Source organism: Aspergillus steynii (genome assembly GCF_002849105.1).
Source record: "Aspergillus steynii IBT 23096 chromosome Unknown P170scaffold_1, whole genome shotgun sequence".
NCBI lineage: Eukaryota > Fungi > Ascomycota > Eurotiomycetes > Eurotiales > Aspergillaceae > Aspergillus > Aspergillus steynii.
Window position 1 is genome coordinate 2,866,316 of NW_020194398.1, and position 21,255 is coordinate 2,887,570.

Consider the following 21,255-nt stretch of genomic DNA (forward strand, 5'->3'; position numbering starts at 1 on the left):
AGTTGAGGGTGGCAAATGATACGAGTAGTTAGTCCCATGGAGTAGATCTGAGCTGCCAGTGCCGATATCGCTCACGTGATGCCGATAAGGCCGCGGAGGACGCCAGCAGACGTCGGGGAAATGATTCATTCACATTACCTGCTGCTCTCTTCGATGGGCTTGTGACTACGCAGTCTTCTTAAGCCTCCCTGATGATAGGCTTGCATATCACCTCTAGATTCTCATCGCGCAGTCAAATCTTTCGGTCCTTTTCGTCCTACCCCGCCATGTCTCGCAATTATGAGGTATGCGCAGACCTCCACGAGCTTACCCCAGTCTCTAGAATAGGCTTCTAATATTATGCATTTTAAAGGCTGCTATCGCAGCTCTTAATTCGCTGCAATCGAACTTTGCGACCGTCAAACTCCTGAATGTGCCAGAGACGAGGAAGGCTATGAACCTACAGTCCCTTCCCGAGACAATCGAATGGTTTCGACGCATAGGATATCAGCCTTCGGATTTGAATCGTCTGAATCCTGTCCACGTTGCCGGAACCAAAGGCAAGGGGTCTACGTCGGCATTTATCGCCTCCATCCTCTCTCAGTACACAGGGTCGCAGTCGTCTGGACCAGAGGCATCCCCGCGAGTGCAAAAAGTCGGCCTGTATACTTCCCCCCATTTGCGCTTCGCCAGAGAGCGCATCCAGATTGACAACGAGCCGATTTCCGAAGAGAAGTTCGCCCGGTACTTTTTCGAGGTATGGGACCGACTTGAGGCGGCCGCTCAAGCTGCCGGTGAAGATCCTACCAGCTCGCCAACTAAGCCTCAATATTTCCGATACCTCACTCTCATGGCGTTCCACGCGTACTTGAGCGAGGGCGTCAATGCCGCGGTAATTGAGTGTGGAATCGGCGGAGAGTATGACTGTACCAACATTATCGAGTGCCCGGCTGCGTCTGCAATCACTAGCTTGGGCATCGATCACACGAATATGCTTGGGAACACGATCGAGGAGATTGCCTGGCATAAAGGTGGTATCATCAAGCCAGGGACAAAGACGTTTAGCACCCCTCAACTGGCCAGCGCGGAGAAGGTTCTTTTTGACCGTGCAGCCGAAAAAGGGACGCAACTGGAAATCGTAGCGAACCACCCCGAACTCACCAGCAGCGGCGGCGTAAAGCTTGGCTTGGCGGGTGACTTCCAATACACAAATGCAGCACTGGCTGCTGCAACAGCTGCAGAATTCCTGAATAAGGTCGGAATCGAAGACGTCACCCAGGATTATCTGCAAAAGCCTCTGCCAGCCAAGATCCGCAAGGGATTGGAATTGGCTCGATTAGGAGGACGATGCGAGACCAGACATGAGAAGAACATTTCTTGGTACGTTGACGGGGGTCATACACTTGAGAGTATCAAGCTGGCTGGCCAATGGTTTGCCTCCCAGATTCAGGTCAACTCCTCGTCGGCCGATGCGGCGAACAAGAAATTGCGGGTTTTGATCTTCAACCAGCAGACCCGCGACAGCAATGCCCTTGCTCAGGCGCTACACGACACTCTGGTCGGGCCACTTGGGTCGGAGCAGCCATTTACGCACGCCATCTTCTGCACCAACGTCACATACAAGGATGCGGGATACCGACCCGATCTTGTCAGCATGAACACCAATGCGTCGGATGTGGACAAGCTGGAGGTTCAAAGGAGCCTGGCGGAGAAGTGGAGTGCCATCGATCCCCAGGCAGAGGTCAAAGTCTACGGCACCATCGAAGAGGCCGTGGACTTTACCCGACAGCTGGCCGCGCAGGAAAAGGGTCGTGTCGGCAGCGACGAGGCACCTGTGATGACCTTTGTCACCGGCAGTTTGCACCTGGTCGGTGGTTTCCTCGACGTGATTGAAACCAAACCCAGCCAGTATTAAGATGGATGTTTATTCCCACTTTCTCCTGGAAACGACCTACATGCCATTCAATGGTGTTCTCAACAACATTTAAAGATACCCAGCAAGGCTATTCTCCGTCCTTTGCTTGATCAATATGTGGAATGATTTATATACATGGCGAGGCGTTCGTCTTGGGGCTTCAACAAAACCTCTTTTTGTGCTAGAAATGCAGATTTATATGGAAATTGCATACCAATGTATGGAACTACTGAGTGGCCAGCAGGTGCTACTGAACCGTATTGTCCTCTTATATGGGCCTCTCTTTGCCGAGGTAGTAATCCTACGGACAGTAACCGTACTGTCTAGCCTAAAACAGTAGACAGATTAAATGTAAGCTGCAGACCAATTCATCTTCAAACGTCTTGAGTCTCGTCAGAGCCGAGGGACTGACGATCCCCGCGGAAGTGAAGAAGTGACGTGGGGCGGAATCTCGAAAACCAAACTTCCTTCCCGCACCAAACGCCATTCTGTCCTGTCCCTCAATCCCTCGCCTTCTCCCTCATCCAACGCCCACCATGTCGGACCCTAAGGATAACAAGGGCAAAGCGCCCCAGGACGTCAACCCCGACGGCGACGCCGCCCAATCCTCCTCCAAGAGCGACAAGAAGTCCAAGGATGCCCACCCCCTCGCGAAGATTACCCCTCAGATGGCCGAGACGCTGCTGGAGAACAATCCCGCCCTGAAGAACGAGATGCTCGGACTGGATAAGGACAAGGCAGCGGAGGCTCTGCGCAAGATGGATATCTCGCAGTTGTTGACGGGTCTATCGGTCACCGGCAAGAACCAGAAGGACATCGCTTCGTACAAGTTCTGGCAGACGCAGCCGGTGCCTCATTTCGACGACACCAGCAACGCATCGGGCGGCCCCATCAAGGTCATTGACCCGGAGAAGGTGTCCAAGGAGCCCGATCAGTTGATCGAAGGATTCGAATGGGCCACTCTGGACCTCACCAACGAGACCGAGCTGCAGGAGCTGTGGGACCTGCTGACATATCACTACGTGGAGGACGACAACGCCATGTTCCGGTTTAGATACTCGCAGTCGTTCCTGCACTGGTAAGAAACCTAAAGGGGATGGATTGGTGAGTTGCGCGCAGTTGCTAATAGAGGTGTTTGATTTAGGGCCCTGATGTCCCCCGGCTGGAAGAAGGAATGGCACGTGGGTGTTCGCGCTTCCAAGTCCAAGAAGCTGGTCGCCTCCATTTGCGGTGTGCCTACGGAGATTCGCGTTCGTGACCAGAAGATCAAGGTGACGGAGATCAACTTCCTCTGCATCCACAAGAAGCTCCGGTCGAAGCGATTGACCCCGGTTCTGATTAAAGAGATCACTCGTCGGTGCTACTTGAACGGAATCTACCAGGCCATCTATACTGCCGGAGTGGTCCTGCCCACTCCGGTGAGCTCGTGCCGATACTACCACCGTCCTCTCGACTGGCTGAAGCTTTACGAAGTTGGCTTCTCCCCTCTTCCCCACGGCTCGACCAAAGCCCGCCAGATCACGAAGAACCATCTCCCTAGTAACACGTCCACCGTGGGCCTTCGCCAGATGGAGATGAAGGATGTCGACGCCGTCTATGATTTGCTCGAGCGCTACCTGAAACGCTTCGACATGAACCAGGCCTACACGAAGGAGGAGATCGAGCACTGGCTGGTGCACCGGGAAAATGCGGACAAGGAGCAAGTTGTCTGGTCATATGTGGTTGAGGACCCCGAAACCCACAAGATCACCGACTTCTTCTCCTTCTACAACCTCGAATCCACGGTCATCCAGCACCCCAAGCACAAGAACGTGCGCGCCGCCTACCTCTACTACTATGCCACGGAGACCGCGTTCACCGGAGACATGAAGGCTCTGAAGGAGCGGCTCTTGCAGTTGATGAACGACGCCCTTATTCTCGCCAAGAAGGTATGTATACATCTTCGCTCACGGTAGTTGCTCAGACGCACGGATTTTACAGAAGCTAACGCGGTGATTTAGGCCCACTTCGACGTGTTCAACGCTCTCACGCTGCAGGACAACCCTCTTTTCCTGGAGCAGCTTAAATTCGGCGCCGGTGATGGCCAATTGCACTTCTACCTCTACAACTACAGGACTGCACCGGTCCCCGGAGGCGTGAACGAGAAAAACCTGCCCGACGAGAAGAACATGGGCGGTGTCGGTATTGTGATGCTGTAGTTTCCAGTCCTGTATCTAGCGATGCCAACCTCGACTGTACGTACGACTCAGAGGTGGCTAAGAAGTTATGAAATGAAAATTTTCGACGCAGCCATAGTTCAAACTAAATCTACCATGCAGTAAACGTGATCCCCCTTTGTTATCTCTGGTGTTCGATTTCCAGGAAGGGACAAGCTGGAGCCGAGATTTCATCGATAAACAGCGCCGAGGACCAGTGAAAATTCTCATCCTAGGCAACCTGCAACGCACCAGCTAGGTAAGGCCTCGCGCTTAGACAAGATGAGAGTCCTGACAATAACACATAGTAATTATGGTGACGAAGCACCGAAACAATACTCTACTACGGAATAGATATTGTCCCCGTCTAGTGCCTGGGCCATAGGTCCACCACCAGATTCAATTATTCGCCGGACTCAGTCCCCCTAACCTCCCTCTCTGCAAAGCGAGCAGAGGCAACTGAACGCCCGTAGCCAGCATGACCAAAGCAACGAGGGTGAAGCCCCATCCGCTTCCCAAGGCCGCGAGCAAGGGATCTACAAAGGCAGCCGAGCCGGCGGCGAGCAAGCAGCGGACGAAATTATTAGACGCCGACGCCGCACCGGGGTTCCGAGGATGCAGATCGACCAGGAGCGTGGCGGCACAGCTCAACGCGCCGGTGACGCCGCATCCGATCAGAAACATCAGCGTGACCGGCGCCGCCAGGTGGACGCGGAGGTCCAGCACCCACGCAAAGGCCAGAGTGCTGAGCCCGCCGGCGATCAGCATCGGTAGGGCCACGACACACCGGGCTTTTTCGATCGGGACGTTGTCTGGTGTCTTCCCGGCCAGCACGCGGTAATACGCATCAAGGATCCGTCCGGTGGTCGTCGACGCCACGGCGGCGCCGGTGCCGAGCGAGATGTAGCAGAGGCCGATCTGCAGCTCGTCGAGGGCGTAGAGGGCGTGAAAGACGGAGGGGATGGAGGCCATGACGCAGGTGTAGGCTGCGAACAGGATTCCGTTGGCGAGGAGCAGGATGCCGGAGCGTGGCTGGAAGATGATCGACAGGGACTGGACGGGGTTGAGGAAGCGGAATCGAGATCTGCGCTCTCGGCGCAAACGCATGGCATCGTCGGTCTCTGCGCCGGCGACAGGTGCGCGACGAGACCGTCGGAGATGGTGGATGAACGGGCGGCTCCAGGTCGGAGCCGGACGCGAGCCATTACCCACGACGTTACGCGCGGTTTCGGGGAAGAAGAAGAGAAAGGGGAGGAAGAACAGGCCCGACAGGATCATGAGACACCAGAAGATGGCGCGCCAGCCCAGATACCGGGCCAGCAGGCCGCCGAGGATGGGACCGATTGCTGGGCCCACGAAGGCGCCGGCCATGACGACGCCCATCGACGAGCCACGCTCCTCCTTGGGGTAGATGTCGGCGACGACGGCGGCGGACAGGGCGACGGTGCTGCTGGATCCGGCGCTCTGCAGGCACCGCAGCAGGAGAAGCGCGACGTAGTTGTGCTGCAGCGCCAGGCCGATGTTGGCTGCGATGTAGATCACGAAGCAGATGCTGTAGGCCGGGCGGCGGCCGACTTGGTCCGCGAAGGAGCCCAAGAAGGTGGGGGCAATGCCTTGCAAGATCTGGCGTCGATTAACTCGGGGGATCTGTCTGGCCGTCGCGAATGGATTACCATGTAGCCGGTGATGGTCAGGTTAATCAACGCGGTCGAGACGCCATAGTCTTGGGCCAGCACGTTCAGCACCGGGAAGTAGATTTGACTGGAGAGGGCGGAGAAAAGACCTGCCACGGTGACTATCAAGACGATGCATCTTCTCTGGACACGCGTGAAGACGGTATACGGGGGCGATGGGCCCATTCTCATTCGATTCGGGGTGAGTCGGTTCGCATGGCGACTTTGCATTGGATCGAGACCTTTATATGCGTCTCGGATCTCAACCTCAACCTTGGGGCTGATCATTACAAATAGGAGACATTCCTGACTTCAAGAATGCATATCATCTCAAGAGGGAGTCATTCATCGCCCTTCTGGAACGATCGGCAGGAATTGACTATTCCCGAGGCAAGGGATATGGGTAGATCCAATATGAACGGAGTAATCAATAATGACTATGGAGACTACGGAGTACTTCTAAATAAGATTCATACTAGATGTGACGTCTCTAGGCATGATGAACAATAAACTATTGTTATTTAAGATACATCATACGGTCCGAGCTGATATACATACCTTCACGGTCGACCATTGTCGTATGGCAATAAAGAGTCTGTGCAGCTAAAACCCTTATTCTCATCGAGAAAAGAGACGCCATACACAACCAGCGACTCATGCCGAGCTTCGTGCAGCCTGAATGACTACATCCTGCACCTGATAAATCGCATTGACGTTGACCACAGTCGACGTATCGCCAATACTACCCATCTCACCGGCCAGGATCTTGCGCAAAATCCGCCTCGTGAGCTTCCCCGAGCGTGTTTTCGGGAGATCAGGGACCACGTAGATAGATTTTGGACGCGCAAATGAGCCGATCCTGTTGGCGAGATGGTCTGAGAGCTGGGTCTGGATGGGAGGCTCGGGGACGGACGATTGTGGCGATTGTCGAAGGACGACAAATGCGACGAGGGCCTGCCCGGCAGCCTCATCGTCCACCCCCACGACCGCGACTTCAGCTACGTGGGGGTAATCCAATAATGCGGATTCGACTTCGGCGGTTAGAATCAAATGGCCGGACACGTTCACCCCGTCATCAACTCTCCCGCTAATCCAGAAATAACCGTCTTCATCTTTCCGCACGCCGTCGCCGGTGAACTTTATGCGTGTATGGGTTAGCAAAGTCGGCCAGAATGAGCAGGGACTGGAGAAGGGATTCCTCCTACATAATAGCCGGGATATGGGCGGAGATAGGTATCCATATATCTCTCGTGGTCTCCCCAGGCGGTCCGGGCAATGCTGGGCCACGAGCCCCGGAACGCCAGAACACCCGACGGAGCAGGCCCCTCGACTTCCTTTCCTGAAACTGGGTCGAGGATCACGGCATCGATGCCAAAGAAGGGGAAGGTGCAAGACCCGGGCTTGGTTGGGGTCACTCCGGCCAACGAAGTGAGGACCAACGACCCGGTCTCGGTTTGAAAGTAAGTATCCAGGACGTGGGCTCGCCTCCTTCCCACGATGTCACGGTACCACCTCCATACTTCCGGCGCAATAGGCTCTCCGATCGAGCCGAGTACACGCAAGGAGTCCATTCGGCGTGGGATCTCCCCCTCCGTCAGCTTCTTGAGCAGGCGAAGGGTCGTCGGTGCGGTGTAAAAGTGGGTGACGTGATGCTGGCTGCAGATGTCCCAGTAGCGATATTGGTCGGGATAAGTAGGGATTCCCCCAAACACGACGGTGGTGCATCCGATAAGCAAAGGGGCATATAGCGCGTACACCAGGCCGGAGATCCAGCCGATGTCTCCGGCGCAGAAAAAGACGTCGTCCGGATGCATGTCAAACACGTATTTTCCAGTCGCGGCGGCCCCGGTGAGAAAGCCGGCCGTCGAGTGCACCAGACCCTTGGGTTTCCCAGTCGATCCGGAGGTGTACAGAATGAAAAGGGGATCTTCGGAATCCATCACCTCCGGTTCAACATGTGGAGAGGCATGTTCCACCGTATCGTGCCACCAAACGTCCCGCCCTTCGGCCCAGGGCACTGTCTCCTTGCTGTGTTGGTAGACTAGGACTTTCTCGACAAGAGGGCACTTTCGGACAGCCTCATCAACCACTGATTTCATCGGGAAAAACCGACCCTCGCGCTGCCCGTGATCGGCAGTCACAACCACCCGCGCGTCGGCATCAAGGATCCGATCTGCCAGCGCATTGGCCGAGAACCCGTCGAAGACGAGAGAGTGTACGGCGCCGAGTCGATTAATTGCAAGAACAGTGATGACGCCCTCCGGAATCATGGGCATGTAGACTGCCACGCGGTGCCCCTTTTTGACGCCAAGTTGTTGGAGAGCTTTCGCGGTTTTGCAAACTTCCACTAGAAGTTCGCCATAGGTGATGGATCTCCCCTGATTCGGTTCATCTCCTTCATACACCAAAGCGATCCGGTCGGGGTTCTGGGCTGCATGCCGGTCGACACAGTTGAACGTCGCGTTTAGCTGGCCCCCAACAAACCACCGAACGTCACCGTTCTATAAAGTGCCCTGTCGGACAGTTTTGAAGTCCTTTTGGAATGTGAGAAATTCGTGGGCGTGCCGGTCCCAGAAAGCATCAGAATCCTTGATAGACATGTCATAGAGCTCGCGATACTGTTTTAGGTCTCGCAGGACGCGTCTGTTGTCGATTTGCGAGGACTGGGCCTCAGGAACACTATAACGGTATAAGTCAATTGCGTGGGAAGAAGGGTATTTTGAGGGATGGACGAACGGGTAAAGCGCCTGCTCCTGCGCCAGAGATTCAAGTTCACCATAGGAGCCCATTTTCGATGAAAAAAGGCTATATGTCTCGAATGGTTGATGGCAACGAAAAACAGCAAGAAATCAATTGTAGATCGGAGAGGTCAGGAGCAGATGAACGGACTTTATCTCCTGCTCGTTGAGTTCGTCATACTTGTATTGGCCTTGGATTTCGTTTTCACGTATAATACGGAGTAGATCTTTCCGATCTTCCGTTATCTAGTGACAACACATGGACCGATTCATACTGACCAAGGTAGGAAGACAACAAGTGCATGCATAATGGCCGGGGCAAGTGGCATATTCGACGCGTACTGACCTGTAGTTGGTTTAGGGAAAAGAGCGGTAAAGCCACTGCCAATGGCATCAAGATCAACCATGCAACCCAGTATGCAAAAAGGTAGTAAACCTGTTACCTCCCCGCGTGCAAGACACCACGAGATAATTTGCATAGGCGGGCGCAGGTGATCTTCGGCACAGTCAATGGGATTCGTTGGGTAGCAATGCGTGTGACTTGGGGTCAATCTCTTTGAGAGAGAGCTCTGCCTCTCAAGGGGCCCTAATGCGATGGTTAGCGCGTATAATGAAAATAGCCTGCAGTCGGTCAGAAACAGTTCTGTTGTGTACAGAGTGAGGGGAAAGTTGCAGGCGTCATACTCTAGCTAAATAGTGGTCGAATCCGCTGGCTGTTCGGACTCCTATTTCGTGAATAAAAAGAAAAGAAAAATTATGCGCCCCTCGGGGCAACATCCCCCATCTCTATCTGGAGGTTCATTGCACGCTGGAATGCAAAAGAATGCGGTCAAGAATCGTAGCTTCATGCTGAATGACGTCATTCCATATACATTTGAACCTGCTAGTAGGCACAATGCAGCTTGAAAAAGCCTCTGGACATCGGCCTCTGGTTTCCAGAAATCCCATTGCACTTCCAGCCCAGGGACAATGACGCAACTGTGGAATACTAAAAAGGTCAATAGATTCGCAAGCACGCGATTCACGATGTCCACAATTGTCCGCGCTGCCTGTGGCCAACCCCTGGCTCGATACTCGAACAAATTGGACGTTATCTTGAGCAAAGCTTCGACATGCCTCTCATCTCACGGGGATTAGGGCCCATGATCACAACGGTCTTAGTACGATTGGTGCTGAGCGTCAATCTCTATGGATGCAGTCCTTGGAAAGGTTCTGGACCGGAAGGATCATTGATGGGAACAGGGTTGAAGCCCAGTCGATCGCGATATTGAAAGCCGATGGACTCCTTCCTGAACCGTGACTTGGCGCTAACCTAAAGAGGATTAGCCCGACTTCCCCTGGAAAAGAATCGTGCTTTTCTGCTTTCCATAGCTTTACTTACTTATTTTTTTTAGTTCTTAGTTTCAATATACAAGGTAAGGTTTGAATCTTTTGATCGATCAAATACCGAGAATACCGGAAGTGTGGGATCCTGGGAAGTTGTTCTGGATTGGAATGGTGCCTGGCGGCTGAGGCGCCAAGGCTGTCATGTTTCCGCATGCGTGACGTCTTCGTCTCCTTCGCTCCCCAGACTGTTTCATGTCAACATCTCGCTCCTGGCCTGCCTCCACTGGATGTATTCCTGGCTGGTATCACCAGGACTGCTTGCTGCACATAGTATCTTTGCCATACCTCATCTTGCTCACCTATCCCCATATACTCCTAGAACGACCCCGATGTCTACGGGCTCCCTCTGTTGATGGTGCCATCCGTTGTGACTTATATGCATCAATCAACCCATCTGTTAATTTTATACCCTCTGGCTCACTGTGGACTACAATCGCACCTGAACCATCATCTTCACTATATTATCAAAAATGGGAGTAGGACCATCGTCCGAGAATCAGGGCCAGACCTCCTCGCCCGGTAAGTACTTAGTCCCGTCGTCTTGGTGCACGGGAGCCTTCAATCATCAATATCTTCAAAGAAAACCCCCATCCGATGAGATCAAGTTATACTGATCGATAATTAGAGGAGCTGAGCTATATTCTCGCTGAGCGTTTCGCCACGAAATGCTTCACCCACCTGGAGTTAACCCACTTTAAAGACAATTTCTTTACCCGTGCCATAGACCAGGGTGGCATGAAGTACTGGAATGAAAAAATCCTATCGGACTTTCTGGGTATCCCAGACAGCAGCGATGCCGACTGTCCGTTGGATGCGGGCCCTGTGATTTTCCGCATGGTCTCGTACTTGGGAGCATTTCCCTTCCAGAACACGCTAGCCCCGAGCGTTCTGACATTCGAGGCCATGGTCAAAGTGGTTGTGTTACTGACAGAGCGATATGGAAAGGTCCTGCGACGGGCTCGCAAGGACAGGATTAGACTGTTATTTGGCAGTCTTGCCGACGTTGGGCGGAGAGATATCGACAAGCCAACGGCCGATGAGAATCTCGATGAGAACCCTGATGACAATAAAAACGACGACCCCTTCGTCAAAACATATGCTTCGGGGTTTTCCATCGATGCACCGGCTAATGACAGCTACGAAGAAGAGGACGACGACGATCTCGCACTCGCGGCCTTGGAATCCTTGGACGCTATCGAGGTGTTCAGACACGACTCCCGCATTGACAAAGCCGTCTACGAAGCTCGCATTTCCGTTGCTACGTTCCGTCGGCTGTTGATGTTGCTCCTCGTGATATCACCGCTAAAATCGCTCCAGCCTGTCCGGATGTATACATCGGATTTGTCCGAAAGCCGCATGGAGAGCGTTCGGAAAGAAGCAGATAACATCTTATCAGCTTTCGCCCAGGAGGAATCCGGGGGCATTGGCTATAAGACATTTGCCACCACCATCGCTCACTGTTTCCCGTACCTATTTGACCCATTGACGCCATTATTCGAGCACCTGCTCTTCAGCAAAAATCTCAACCTGTCCCAAAAGCGCGCTTCAGACGACCCTACTACAACAGAGCCGCTCGAGGAAACGCCGGAGTCACCACTGCCACCCCCGGAATCTGTCATGCTCCCTGGTAGCTTCAAATCCGTCATCATAAACCCCAGCATCATATCACATCTTTCGTTCTTTCTCCCCTCCACCGTATCCAACGCAAATTTCTTCCACGACAACATGCGCCTGCACCCCGTCTTTTCAACAGCAGAACATGGCTCTTCCCTCACATCTTTCTCCCACAACGTGCTCACCTGGCAATCCGGCACGCTTCTGCTCCTCGAAGGCGTCGTAACCGAATCCCCCGAACAGGAAAACACAGTCCTCCTAGGCGCCTACCTTCCCCAGCCCTGGAAATCCTCCTCCTCCCACCCCTCCAAGTCCTCGGACTCCCCTGCCCTCCCCTGCCTCTTCCAGCTCTCGCACAAACACCTCATCCTCCCCGGAAACCCCTCCCCCTCCGTGCAAAAGCCCAACATGCCCACCGCCTATTTCTCCTCCACCGCCGGCATCGCCATCGGCTGCCAGATCCCCCCTTCCTCGCGAACCCAACCACACCCCCCTTCTCCCCACGGCGCAGGCAGCCTCACCATCGACGCCAGCCTGGAAACCGCCACCTTCTACGTGTCCCCCGTCGGACACAACGGCGTCTTCCTGCCGCCTGCTACGCTCTCCCCCGCAGAGACCACCACCACGGCCAAAACCCACATCGACATCTACAATCTCGAGATCTGGGGTTTGGTTCCGGACCCGGCGGCCGCGTCGTCCGAGCAGGGCCAAAGCGCCGTCGAACTGCAGCAGGCGAAATGGGAATTCGAGGCCCGTGAGGCAGAACGAAGACGGAATCTAAATCTAAAGGCCGGAGCGGGTGATAGCGCGGCGGAGAGCGCTCGGTGGTTGCTGGAAACGGCTGGTCTGATAGGTGATGGGACTGGTCGACAGGGGGGGAGTGTCTAGGGATTGGAGTCGACTAGGTTGTTGGGGTTGGGGATAGATTGGTTATATTGCTCTCCTCTTCTGGGTTTGGGTTTGCTTTTTGGTGTTGCTTGTTTGTTGCTTGAGTTATGTAGGAAAGGACAGTGTAGTTTGCCTAGGATGCTTGAATATGAATCCTTAGTACATGATCAAGCATGTGAGAAAGCACTGTAGAGCTACTACTTGATCCTTGTTGTATTCAAGTCAAAATATATCGACACATTTGGAGACACGCTAATATAAGCACACAGGCAAACGCTGAAGTAAATCCCAACAATATTACATCGGCCCCATGGGCAAGAGGCCCGTCGGGGCGCCATAAAAGTCCTTCAGTTCCTCCTCCTCTTCCTCGTGCTCCTCGACAAACTCGCTGTTCTCGGCATCCGATTCATCAACGGCAGCCTTGCCGCGGGACGGTCGATGTCGCCCAGTGGAAACGGGAACCGGAGTACCGGATTTCTTGGTATCCTCGGGCTCAGGCTCCTCGGGGATCTCTTCGTGGGGGAGACGGTATGCCAGGAATCCGTCGGGAGCGCGCTCAGCGCGATCCATGACTTCGTTCATGTACTTGCGAACCTCATCAGGGGGTTTCACGACGCGATTCAGAGGTTCGAGAACTTTAGGGTTCGCGCTGTGGATGCGGAAGGTAATTGGTTGGTAGTACTCTTTCAGATTGGCGTCCTTTGCATCTTCGGCTTTCTCTTTGGGTGCCTTTTTGTCAGCGTCGGCTTGGCTGGAGGTGGCATTTGCTTGGTCCTTTTCGTTTTGTTCACCTGCCGGTTTGTCTCCTTCAGCGGCGGGCTGCTTGGACTCCGCTGCAGATGGATCTGAAGCAGTGCCAGCAGGTTGGGAGTCGGTCTTGTCCTTCTCTTCGGCCCCTATGTTTTCTTCCTTCTCCTTCTCCTTATCCTTTGCTTTCTTCTTGTCAGACTTCTTGGACCGGGATCCCGACTTGCCTTTGGCCCGCGAGTTTCCTGCGTCAGGCGCGGTTTCGATGGGAAACGGTAGATTCGGATCAACCTTCTTCACAAGCAAGAATGATGCCAATACCGTATTCCCTCCCGGAAGCCATTCTAGGATCGTGTATTCAGGAAATAGATATCGATCACCAGATCCGGCATGTCCTGAGGTGCTGCTTCCATAGGGAGTGAGAGGCGAAGTGAACTCAAAGACTACCGATTTGAAATTCATGCGTGGAGGCGGCGGCGGAGGCGCTGGACGATAATAGGGAGCCGGGGAGCCGTACTGTGGGGGTCGCGACTGAATCGCAGGTGGATGACCCTGATACGGCTGCGGCTGCGGCTGCTGGTGCGGTCCTGGTCGTGGACCTTGACCTTGCTGTGGCGGTGGCATGGGACGGACCGCCGGGCTAGACTCCGCAAGAGGCTGGCCTGCTGTCCCGGGTTCTTGCTTCACTTGCGGTGTGAATCCGGACTTCTGCGAATTGGGCGTTTGAGGAGGAGCTTTGCTTGGAGTAGCTTTAGATGACGGAGGCGAATTCTTTGGAATTTGCACTTCGACTCGTGGATATGACGGGTCCCGCGCCTGTGATGGTGTTGGCGGCTGAGGGGTTGGCTGAGACTGCGGCGTACTCTGCTTCTGTTGAAGCGGAGGAGGTTGTGATTGTTGCGGTTGTTGCGGCCCTGTCTGCTGTCCATTCGGTTGAACGGATTGTGGAGGTCTTTGTGATGATTGAGGTTGTGGTGTTTGATGCTGGGATGCTGGCTGCGGCGTTCGAGGCGATGCTTGGGGCTGACCAGGGGTGGACGGATGGGATTGTTGTAGCTGCTGCTGCTGTCTTTGCTGCTGTTGCTCCCTTGCTCGGATAATAGCATTCAACTCATCGATGTGGGCCTGGAAAGCGCGAAGTTGCTCTTGCGATGCTTTACTCGACGCGACTACCCTCATCAACGCTTTGAGGTCGGGATCTGAGGCAGCACGGGTGGCAAGCATCTGGATGACCGGGTCCGGACTGGGCTTAGCAGGTTGCGGTGGCTGCGGTTGTTGGGAGGGAGATGGTCTCTGTGCCGACTGAGGACCAGGCGGCGGCGGCGCTGGCCGGGGAGGAGGATGGTTAGGGGTTCGACTCGGAGGCGGAGGCGGGGGCTGGTTATTTGGCTGGTGACCAGGCTGAGGAGAAGGCGCATGCGTAGGGGGAGTTTGAGGAGGGTGTTGTCGTCCATGCTGAGGCGGAGCGGGAGAGGGATAGGGATGGTATTGCTGGAAGTTATTCGGGTGGCCATAGTGCACCATCGGTCGTTGAGGCGGCGTGTACTGAATCGGCGGAGGCGCATTGGGGTCTTTGACGGTGTAGAGCATGGCATCGAACAGATGAGGACCAACCACAATGTTGCAGGGTCCGACTTTCGACATGGACTCCTTGGGCGGATTCTTCCCTTCGATTTGCTCCCTTTTCGTCTTCTTGGGTTTCGTCCAGTATCGCACCAAGATTCCATCGCTGAGCCACTTCTTCTTAGACCGCTCTAGAGAGGCAAGGAGAACCGCACTACACGCGGCGAATATACAAAGTCAGTTCCCAAGTCTAAGCGGCATCTATGCTCACTTGCACACAGTTCTTTCTTACCTTTCTGCGATCGACTGATATTCCTTGTCGGACAGGGTCTCCGACTGCGGCGACGATAGGGTAGGGAGACCTTCTCCATCCTTGATTTTCGTTGGCAGGGGCTTCTCGACAATTTCGGGCTCGGGTTCAGGGATTGGAGCTGGCGAGGGGGCTGCTGCAGGTGTCGAGGCCTTTTTCTTCGAGGACTGTTGGGATGCAGGCGCGGCTTCGGAGACCCGCCTCTTCGCCGCAGGTTCGCGACGTTCGCGTGCCGACAGACGGCGTTTCTCAGCCATGGTGAGAAACGATCAATAGCGAGTGACGGAAGGGGGGCGATCAATCATGGCGTCCAGAAAATAATGAGCGAGGGAGCGAGGATGCGAAGATACGAAGAAGGGTGTCGGAGTGAAGGAGAAGGAAGAAGAAGAAAAGAGAGAAACGCGGGAAAATTAAAAACGGTTAGGCGGCCTTCCGCCTGACATCACAGCACTTTTTCTTATCTTCGTCCTTTTCTCTCCTTCCTCCCGTCTCTTATTCTTGGTTCTCTCTCCGAATTCTCTCGATCGCATCATGGTCGAACTCCTCCCCATTTTCAGAAAGGCCTATTGGACGCTGGCCGGGGCCGGTCTGCTCTATGTGGCCTTTGTCTGTTCCATGACATATCCCGATGTACAACGCTTGTATGAACCCATGAGCGCACGTAGTCAACTATGCACTTTGTTCGCTAATCCCTTTCGCTGGTGTTGAATCTAGTCTCCTCTATGCAAACAAGATCAATCCTACAGTATGGGAGGATGTCAATTTGGTTGAGTCTTTCGGCTTCTTGAGTATGTACACCAAGACCCACTCTGATAACAGCCGTTAATTGCTCCATATAGAGACGCAGGTCCAGCCTTTTAACTTGGTGACACCGGACAATGAAACCCTTTATGGCTGGCATTTAATCCCTCCTCACCTGTGTCTGGATCATGAAGAGGAATTGGAAGCAAATGAGCCTTCCGGACCTGCCGAGGATTATACTAAAACGACGGCATACAAACTCCTCGCGAACGACCCGAATGCAAGGGTTGTCGTCAGCTGTAAGTAGATGGAACAGCACAAAGTATTATAGGCTTTGAACTCAAAGGCTGACCGATCTGACTGGCAGTTCATGGCAATGCTGCTCATCTCGCTTCTGCTCAACGACCCGAAATCTACCGTATGCTCTTGGGCTTGTCCACACCTTCTCATCCCATCCATGTGTTCGCCATTGACTACCGTGGATTCGGCGTGTCTACTGGCTCCCCAACTGAAGAAGGGTTGATCACGGATGGCGTTTCCCTGATAAACTTCCTCACTGCTGGCCCCTTGAAAGTCTCTCCCTCCCGGATCGTCATTATGGGCCAGAGTCTGGGAACCGCTGTGAGTGCTGCAGTGGCAGAGCGCTTTGCCTTCGGATCCCCGGACCCAACTGCCATCCAGCCTGCCCTGAAGGACCCAGAGCCCTTTGCCGGCGTGATCCTCATGGCGTCTTTCAGCAACCTACCCAGCCTGGTTGAATCATACAGCTTCAAGGGCTTCACGCCACCGATGCTCTCGCCCCTCATGGGCTACCCGCGTGTTCAGAACTGGGTCAGGCGCCACATTCTTGATCGCTGGGACACGGCAGCTCGTGTTGCGCGCTTGACCGGTGTTGGACCGACGGCGCAAAACGACTCGTCTACTGGATATGCTAACAAGGAACTGGATCTGGCTATCGTGCATGCGCGGAACGATGTGGAAATTCCATGGTACGAAGGCCATCGTGTCTGGACAGCCGCAACGGGCCAAAATAACAAGGATGCCCCTGGGACCATTGTCTTGCAAAAGAAAGCGGCTGAGGGTCCTGGTGAAGTGCTCGTTTGGGAAAACCGATCTCCGAATGGGGCTGGAGCGGTCAAGAAGGTCCGCTGGGAGCGCGTCACCTACGGTGGTATGTCCATTGCCCGCATCTAAGCTGACCCTGCCCTGGAAGACACAACTGACAAGGTTTAGGCCATAACCGTGTCGCCACTTTCTCTACCGCCGCACTATCCGTGCTCAGAGCATTCGAAGAGTAACTGATCCAAAAGTCCTAGGGAACCCTTTTTGAATCTATTATATTATATCCGGAATTTCCTACATACGAAAACCCACATCTGTCTGGGGTTAGAGAAAGAGTGTGAAATAGATAAAATATGGAAGTGAAATACATGCAATATACAATTCAAAACCAAATCAAACCATATTCTGTATCTAGATGACGAGAGGAGATGCTAATTAACACGAGACCAAATATGTACATACATTCTGCAACCTATTCCAGATATCAAACTGCTTTTGTTCCGCTCCAAATCATACATCCCGTGCAATTAAATGAAAGCCCACAGAAGCAAATGTCATCGTAAAGCCTCACAAGGTCTTTCTATATCTGTAAATAATACATGACTCTTCAAGCCGGAAAAAAAAAGTGAACGACTCAAGGTCGTGGTCTATTCAAAAAAAGTTGCCCAGCTCGGAGTCAAAAGGGACGAGGGGCTTGTTGTCAGTGGGTTGAGGTATCTGTCACAATGGATGATACCGAGGGTGTCTCAACCCCATTTCAGGTCATGCTGGCCGAGCCATTTATTTCTTGTGACGGTCGGCCTGGGCCTTCAGGTACTTCTGAATAAGCTCCTTCCTGTACGTAGAAGATTCCGATTAGTATTTCAAGCACATGAAGCTGGAGGGGAGAAAGAGATGGGTTAAACGTACTGGAGCTGAGGCTGGGCCTTCTCGTAGTGGCTGAACTCCATGGAGTATTCACCCTTACCCTGGGTGGAGGCACGGAGGTGGCTACTGAAGCCGAACATGCCGTTCAAGCTGCAGTCAGCGAACACGGTGAACTCGTCGACACCAACTTCGGAGTCGTTGATGGTGGCATTGCGCTTGTTCAGGAGCGAGATAACATCACCCTGGAACTCGGAGGGGGCGGTAACAACGGTCTTCATCATGGGTTCAAGGACCGAAGGCTGACTCTCCATGAAAGCCTTACGGAAAGCCTGCTGGGTAGCGTTCTTGAAGGCCATTTCGGACGAATCCGTCATGTGAGTAGCACCATCGTTGATGACCATGCGAGTTCCAAGCACCTTGTGGCCGATGAGGGGACCCTTCTCGCAGGAAAGGTTGAAACCCTTCTCGCAAGCGAACAGGAACTTTTCGGAGATACTTCCACCAACAACCTGTTCTTCGAAGTTGTTGTCCTCCAGCCTCTCCGAGGGTTCCATCCAACCAACCACACGAGCATAGTCACCAGGACCTCCCGACTGCTTCTTGAGCAGATGGTCGAAATCGACGCGGTGGCCAATGGTTTCCCGGTACGCCACCTGAGGAGGTCCAGTCTCACAGTCGACGCTGTACTCACGACGCATACGCTCGATGTAGATGGAAAGATGCAGCTCACCCATTCCAGAGATGAGGGTCTGTTCACTCTCGGCGTCATAGGTCACGCGGAAGGTAGGATCTTCTCTCTGGAAACGAGCCATGGCCTTGGAGAACTTGGCAGCATCCTTGTTGTTCTTGGGCTTGATAGATAAGGAAATGACAGGCTCAGGAACGAACATGGACGACATGGTGTAACCCAGCTGGCCGTCAGTGAAGGTGTCACCGGAGGCACAGTCAACACCGAAGACAGCACAGATTTCACCAGCGCCGATCTCGGAGACTTCCTCCATCTCGTTGGAGTGCATGCGCACAATTCGGGGAATCTTAACCTTCTTGTCGTTTCGGGCGTTGAACACGTTAGAGCCCTTGCGCAGGGTTCCCTGGTAGACACGGATGTAGGTCAATTGACCAAAGTTGCTTTCCTCGAGCTTGAATGCAAGTCCCACCAACGGAAGAGAGTTGTAAGGGACCAGCTTAACGGAAGCCTCGTCACGCTTCTTATCAAGGGCCAGGTTTTGCACCTCGGACGGGTTGGGAAGGAAGTCAACAACACCATCCAGCATGGGCTGCACCGACTTGTTGGCCAGAGCAGAACCCATGAAGACGGGCGTGAACTTCAGACTGACGGTTGCCCGGCGAATGGCAGCCTTAATTTGGTCCGGAGTGGGCTCAATCTCACTGAGGAAGAGCTCAGCAATCTCGTCATCAACATCCGCCAGGGTTTCGATGAGCATCTTCCTTCTCTCTTCCACAACACCCTTCACCTTCTCGGGGATCTCGGCCTTCTCGGCAATTTCCTCACCGCTAGGGCCAACGTTGATCAATGTCCTCATGTGGATCAGATCAACGACACCCTCGAATTCATCCTCGGCACCAATGGGCACCTGGACCGCGGCAGCGGGGATCTTCAGCTTGGTGTTGATCTGGTCGATGGCCTTGAAGGGGTTGGCACCCATACGATCCATCTTGTTGATGAAGGAAATGCGAGGAACGTTGTAACGTCTCATCTGGCGGTCGACGGTGATCGTCTGGGACTGAACACCGGAAACAGCACACAGAATCATGACCGCACCGTCGAGGACACGCAGAGCTCTTTCGACCTCAATCGTGAAATCAATGTGACCGGGCGTATCAATCAAGTTGATATGGTACTTTTGTTCCTTGCCCTCATCATCCTTCTTGACCCAGTCACAGAAGGTCGCCGCAGACTGAATCGTAATACCCTTTTCACGCTCCAGATCCATGGAGTCCATTTTAGCGCCAACCTTGTCACCGCCGCGGACTTCGTGGATGGCCTTGATACGACCCGTGTAGAAAAGAACTCGTTCCGTACATGTGGTCTTTCCACTGTCGATGTGCGCCTGTTATACCCATAACACATCAGACGGTTGGTGGTTTCTTCCGGAAATAAGACAGGGTCGCTTACCGCAATACCGATGTTTCTCACTCGGGACAGACGTTCCGCCTCGACAGGGTCAAGGTTCTCAATAATGGCTTCCTGGGACAAGGCGTCGGGGGTGGCGGCAGCAGCCTCAAGACTGTTTACGGCAAAACAAATTAGCAATCTGACTTGATATTTTGTTTTTCTATTCAAAGGAGAAGATACGAGGAAGAGAACTCACACGGCAGCCGCAGTAGACGAGGCATTCCTTCGCTGCTCCAGAGTTCTGTTCAGGACAGACTGATAAGCCGGAGCAGCCGTGGGTGAACGGAGCGCGGCCGTCGACGCGCATCGCAGCCGTTGCGACAGGAAGTTCTGAGACTGAAGACGGGCTGGGGATCTGGCAAAGCCGGAGACCGCACGGTATTGCAACCGTGCAAGAGAAGGACACCTCATGACTGTCGTCCACCCACCGGGAATTGGTCAAGACTCGAGAGCAGATGGAGATGCCAAATAACCTCCGCGCAGAAAAAAAGTTCGGGGAAGGCCAGGCACGCGTCACGTGAGGAAAGCTGATTGGCCATTCATTTGCTGCGAAATGCTAAGCCGGGTTGCGCGATGATTGGGACTCAGGGCCCGGGGTCAATGGATGCGATTTCGGCTGAGACGGTCATATTGATCTTTATCATATAAGACAAACTCTCTAAAACCATTCATATCGGTCGAGATCGTGTGTTGTGCCGGTGAAGTCCTCCGCGGCGTTTCTCGACCGTAACGTACAGAGATGTTTCATGACGATACACGAAGTCCAATACCTCACCGCCTTGGGTTCCGCCGTCAGAACATCGAAGGATTGATTGATGATCGTTTCGTCTGTTACTCCGAGGCCTTCCTTACTTCGGGATATCCGCTAAAATGCGACCGTCCATCCAACTGCTCGCAACTGTGTCTCGCGGCCAGCCGTCAAAGCTGCGGAAGCCCGCCGTTGGCTTAGATCATGTAAGCAGCTCCTGACCAGCTTTGGACCTGCGACTGATCAAAATCTAGTTTATCCAAAGGCAACGAGTGCTGGGCCTATGGCGTGAAATTGTTCGCGCATTGAACAGTTCGTTGTCCGGCCTGATGGGATCTATAAGCTCCCCAGTTTGCTGATTATATGAAGAAATTCCCCAATCGTCCACTCGAGACGAACTGCATAGTTACGCTCGCGATGAGTTTGAACGGCATCGCAATGTTACAGATCTAGTAGGTCATGTCTTATGGCAAGTTCTAAGCGTGTGGCTAATGAGAATTATCAGCAACATATACGATATTTACTTTCGGTAGGCTATATAGCTTCCTTATAGCCCAGCAGCTCTAATTTAATACAGACAGGAAAGGCCGAGTTCGACACAATGAGACGTTACATCGACGAGCAAGTCCTTGGCTAATTGCTTGTGAGTAGCTGACGCTCATTGTAAGATTAGAGACCTTTTAAGTGGTAGA

The 21,255-nt window shown here is 53.6% G+C and overlaps 9 protein-coding genes across 9 annotated transcripts; 5 read left to right on the plus strand and 4 right to left on the minus strand.

Moving 5' to 3' along the window:
• Positions 1 to 266: 266 nt before the first annotated feature.
• On the plus strand, positions 267 to 1,894 carry P170DRAFT_470002 (tetrahydrofolate synthase; the record flags this gene model as incomplete). The annotated part of the gene is made up of 2 exons (XM_024852695.1): positions 267 to 284; positions 353 to 1,894. 2 exons carry the CDS (start codon positions 267 to 269, stop codon positions 1,892 to 1,894), a joined length of 1,560 nt encoding a protein of 519 aa, XP_024709842.1.
• A 477-nt stretch (positions 1,895 to 2,371) lies between these two features.
• On the plus strand, positions 2,372 to 4,184 carry P170DRAFT_373764 (glycylpeptide N-tetradecanoyltransferase swoF). The gene is made up of 3 exons (XM_024845256.1): positions 2,372 to 2,972; positions 3,039 to 3,822; positions 3,895 to 4,184. The coding sequence occupies exons 1-3, from the start codon at positions 2,431 to 2,433 to the stop codon at positions 4,090 to 4,092; spliced, it is 1,524 nt and encodes a 507-aa protein (XP_024709843.1). The 5' UTR covers positions 2,372 to 2,430; the 3' UTR covers positions 4,093 to 4,184.
• Positions 4,185 to 4,448: 264 nt separating this feature from the next.
• On the minus strand, positions 4,449 to 5,948 carry P170DRAFT_460655 (MFS general substrate transporter; the record flags this gene model as incomplete). The annotated part of the gene is made up of 2 exons (XM_024851956.1): positions 4,449 to 5,736; positions 5,826 to 5,948. The coding sequence occupies 2 exons, from the start codon at positions 5,946 to 5,948 to the stop codon at positions 4,489 to 4,491; spliced, it is 1,371 nt and encodes a 456-aa protein (XP_024709844.1). The 3' UTR covers positions 4,449 to 4,488.
• Positions 5,949 to 6,416: 468 nt separating this feature from the next.
• P170DRAFT_470005 (acyl-activating enzyme) lies at positions 6,417 to 8,551 on the minus strand (the record flags this gene model as incomplete). The annotated part of the gene is made up of 4 exons (XM_024852696.1): positions 6,417 to 6,899; positions 6,968 to 8,188; positions 8,285 to 8,441; positions 8,499 to 8,551. The coding sequence occupies 4 exons, from the start codon at positions 8,549 to 8,551 to the stop codon at positions 6,417 to 6,419; spliced, it is 1,914 nt and encodes a 637-aa protein (XP_024709845.1).
• Positions 8,552 to 10,080: 1,529 nt separating this feature from the next.
• Positions 10,081 to 12,546, plus strand: P170DRAFT_398150 (TLD domain-containing protein). Its single transcript, XM_024846212.1, has 2 exons — positions 10,081 to 10,405; positions 10,512 to 12,546. Exons 1-2 carry the CDS (start codon positions 10,357 to 10,359, stop codon positions 12,386 to 12,388), a joined length of 1,926 nt encoding a protein of 641 aa, XP_024709846.1. The 5' UTR covers positions 10,081 to 10,356; the 3' UTR covers positions 12,389 to 12,546.
• Positions 12,547 to 12,582: 36 nt separating this feature from the next.
• Positions 12,583 to 15,365, minus strand: P170DRAFT_460658 (uncharacterized protein). The gene is made up of 2 exons (XM_024851957.1): positions 14,991 to 15,365; positions 12,583 to 14,912 (listed from the first exon to the last, which is right to left on the minus strand). The coding sequence occupies exons 1-2, from the start codon at positions 15,263 to 15,265 to the stop codon at positions 12,686 to 12,688; spliced, it is 2,502 nt and encodes an 833-aa protein (XP_024709847.1). The 5' UTR covers positions 15,266 to 15,365; the 3' UTR covers positions 12,583 to 12,685.
• Positions 15,366 to 15,495: 130 nt separating this feature from the next.
• On the plus strand, positions 15,496 to 17,249 carry P170DRAFT_432187 (alpha/beta hydrolase). Its single transcript, XM_024848206.1, has 5 exons — positions 15,496 to 15,649; positions 15,723 to 15,796; positions 15,848 to 16,048; positions 16,117 to 16,920; positions 16,983 to 17,249. The coding sequence occupies exons 1-5, from the start codon at positions 15,540 to 15,542 to the stop codon at positions 17,045 to 17,047; spliced, it is 1,254 nt and encodes a 417-aa protein (XP_024709848.1). The 5' UTR covers positions 15,496 to 15,539; the 3' UTR covers positions 17,048 to 17,249.
• On the minus strand, positions 17,210 to 20,263 carry P170DRAFT_373776 (elongation factor G). The gene is made up of 4 exons (XM_024845257.1): positions 20,012 to 20,263; positions 19,816 to 19,927; positions 17,721 to 19,750; positions 17,210 to 17,646 (listed from the first exon to the last, which is right to left on the minus strand). Exons 1-4 carry the CDS (start codon positions 20,224 to 20,226, stop codon positions 17,592 to 17,594), a joined length of 2,412 nt encoding a protein of 803 aa, XP_024709849.1. The 5' UTR covers positions 20,227 to 20,263; the 3' UTR covers positions 17,210 to 17,591.
• Positions 20,264 to 20,685: 422 nt separating this feature from the next.
• P170DRAFT_470010 (LYR motif-containing protein 2) lies at positions 20,686 to 21,200 on the plus strand (the record flags this gene model as incomplete). Its single annotated transcript, XM_024852697.1, has 5 exons — positions 20,686 to 20,769; positions 20,818 to 20,875; positions 20,933 to 21,015; positions 21,069 to 21,092; positions 21,141 to 21,200. 5 exons carry the CDS (start codon positions 20,686 to 20,688, stop codon positions 21,198 to 21,200), a joined length of 309 nt encoding a protein of 102 aa, XP_024709850.1.
• Positions 21,201 to 21,255: the final 55 nt, after the last annotated feature.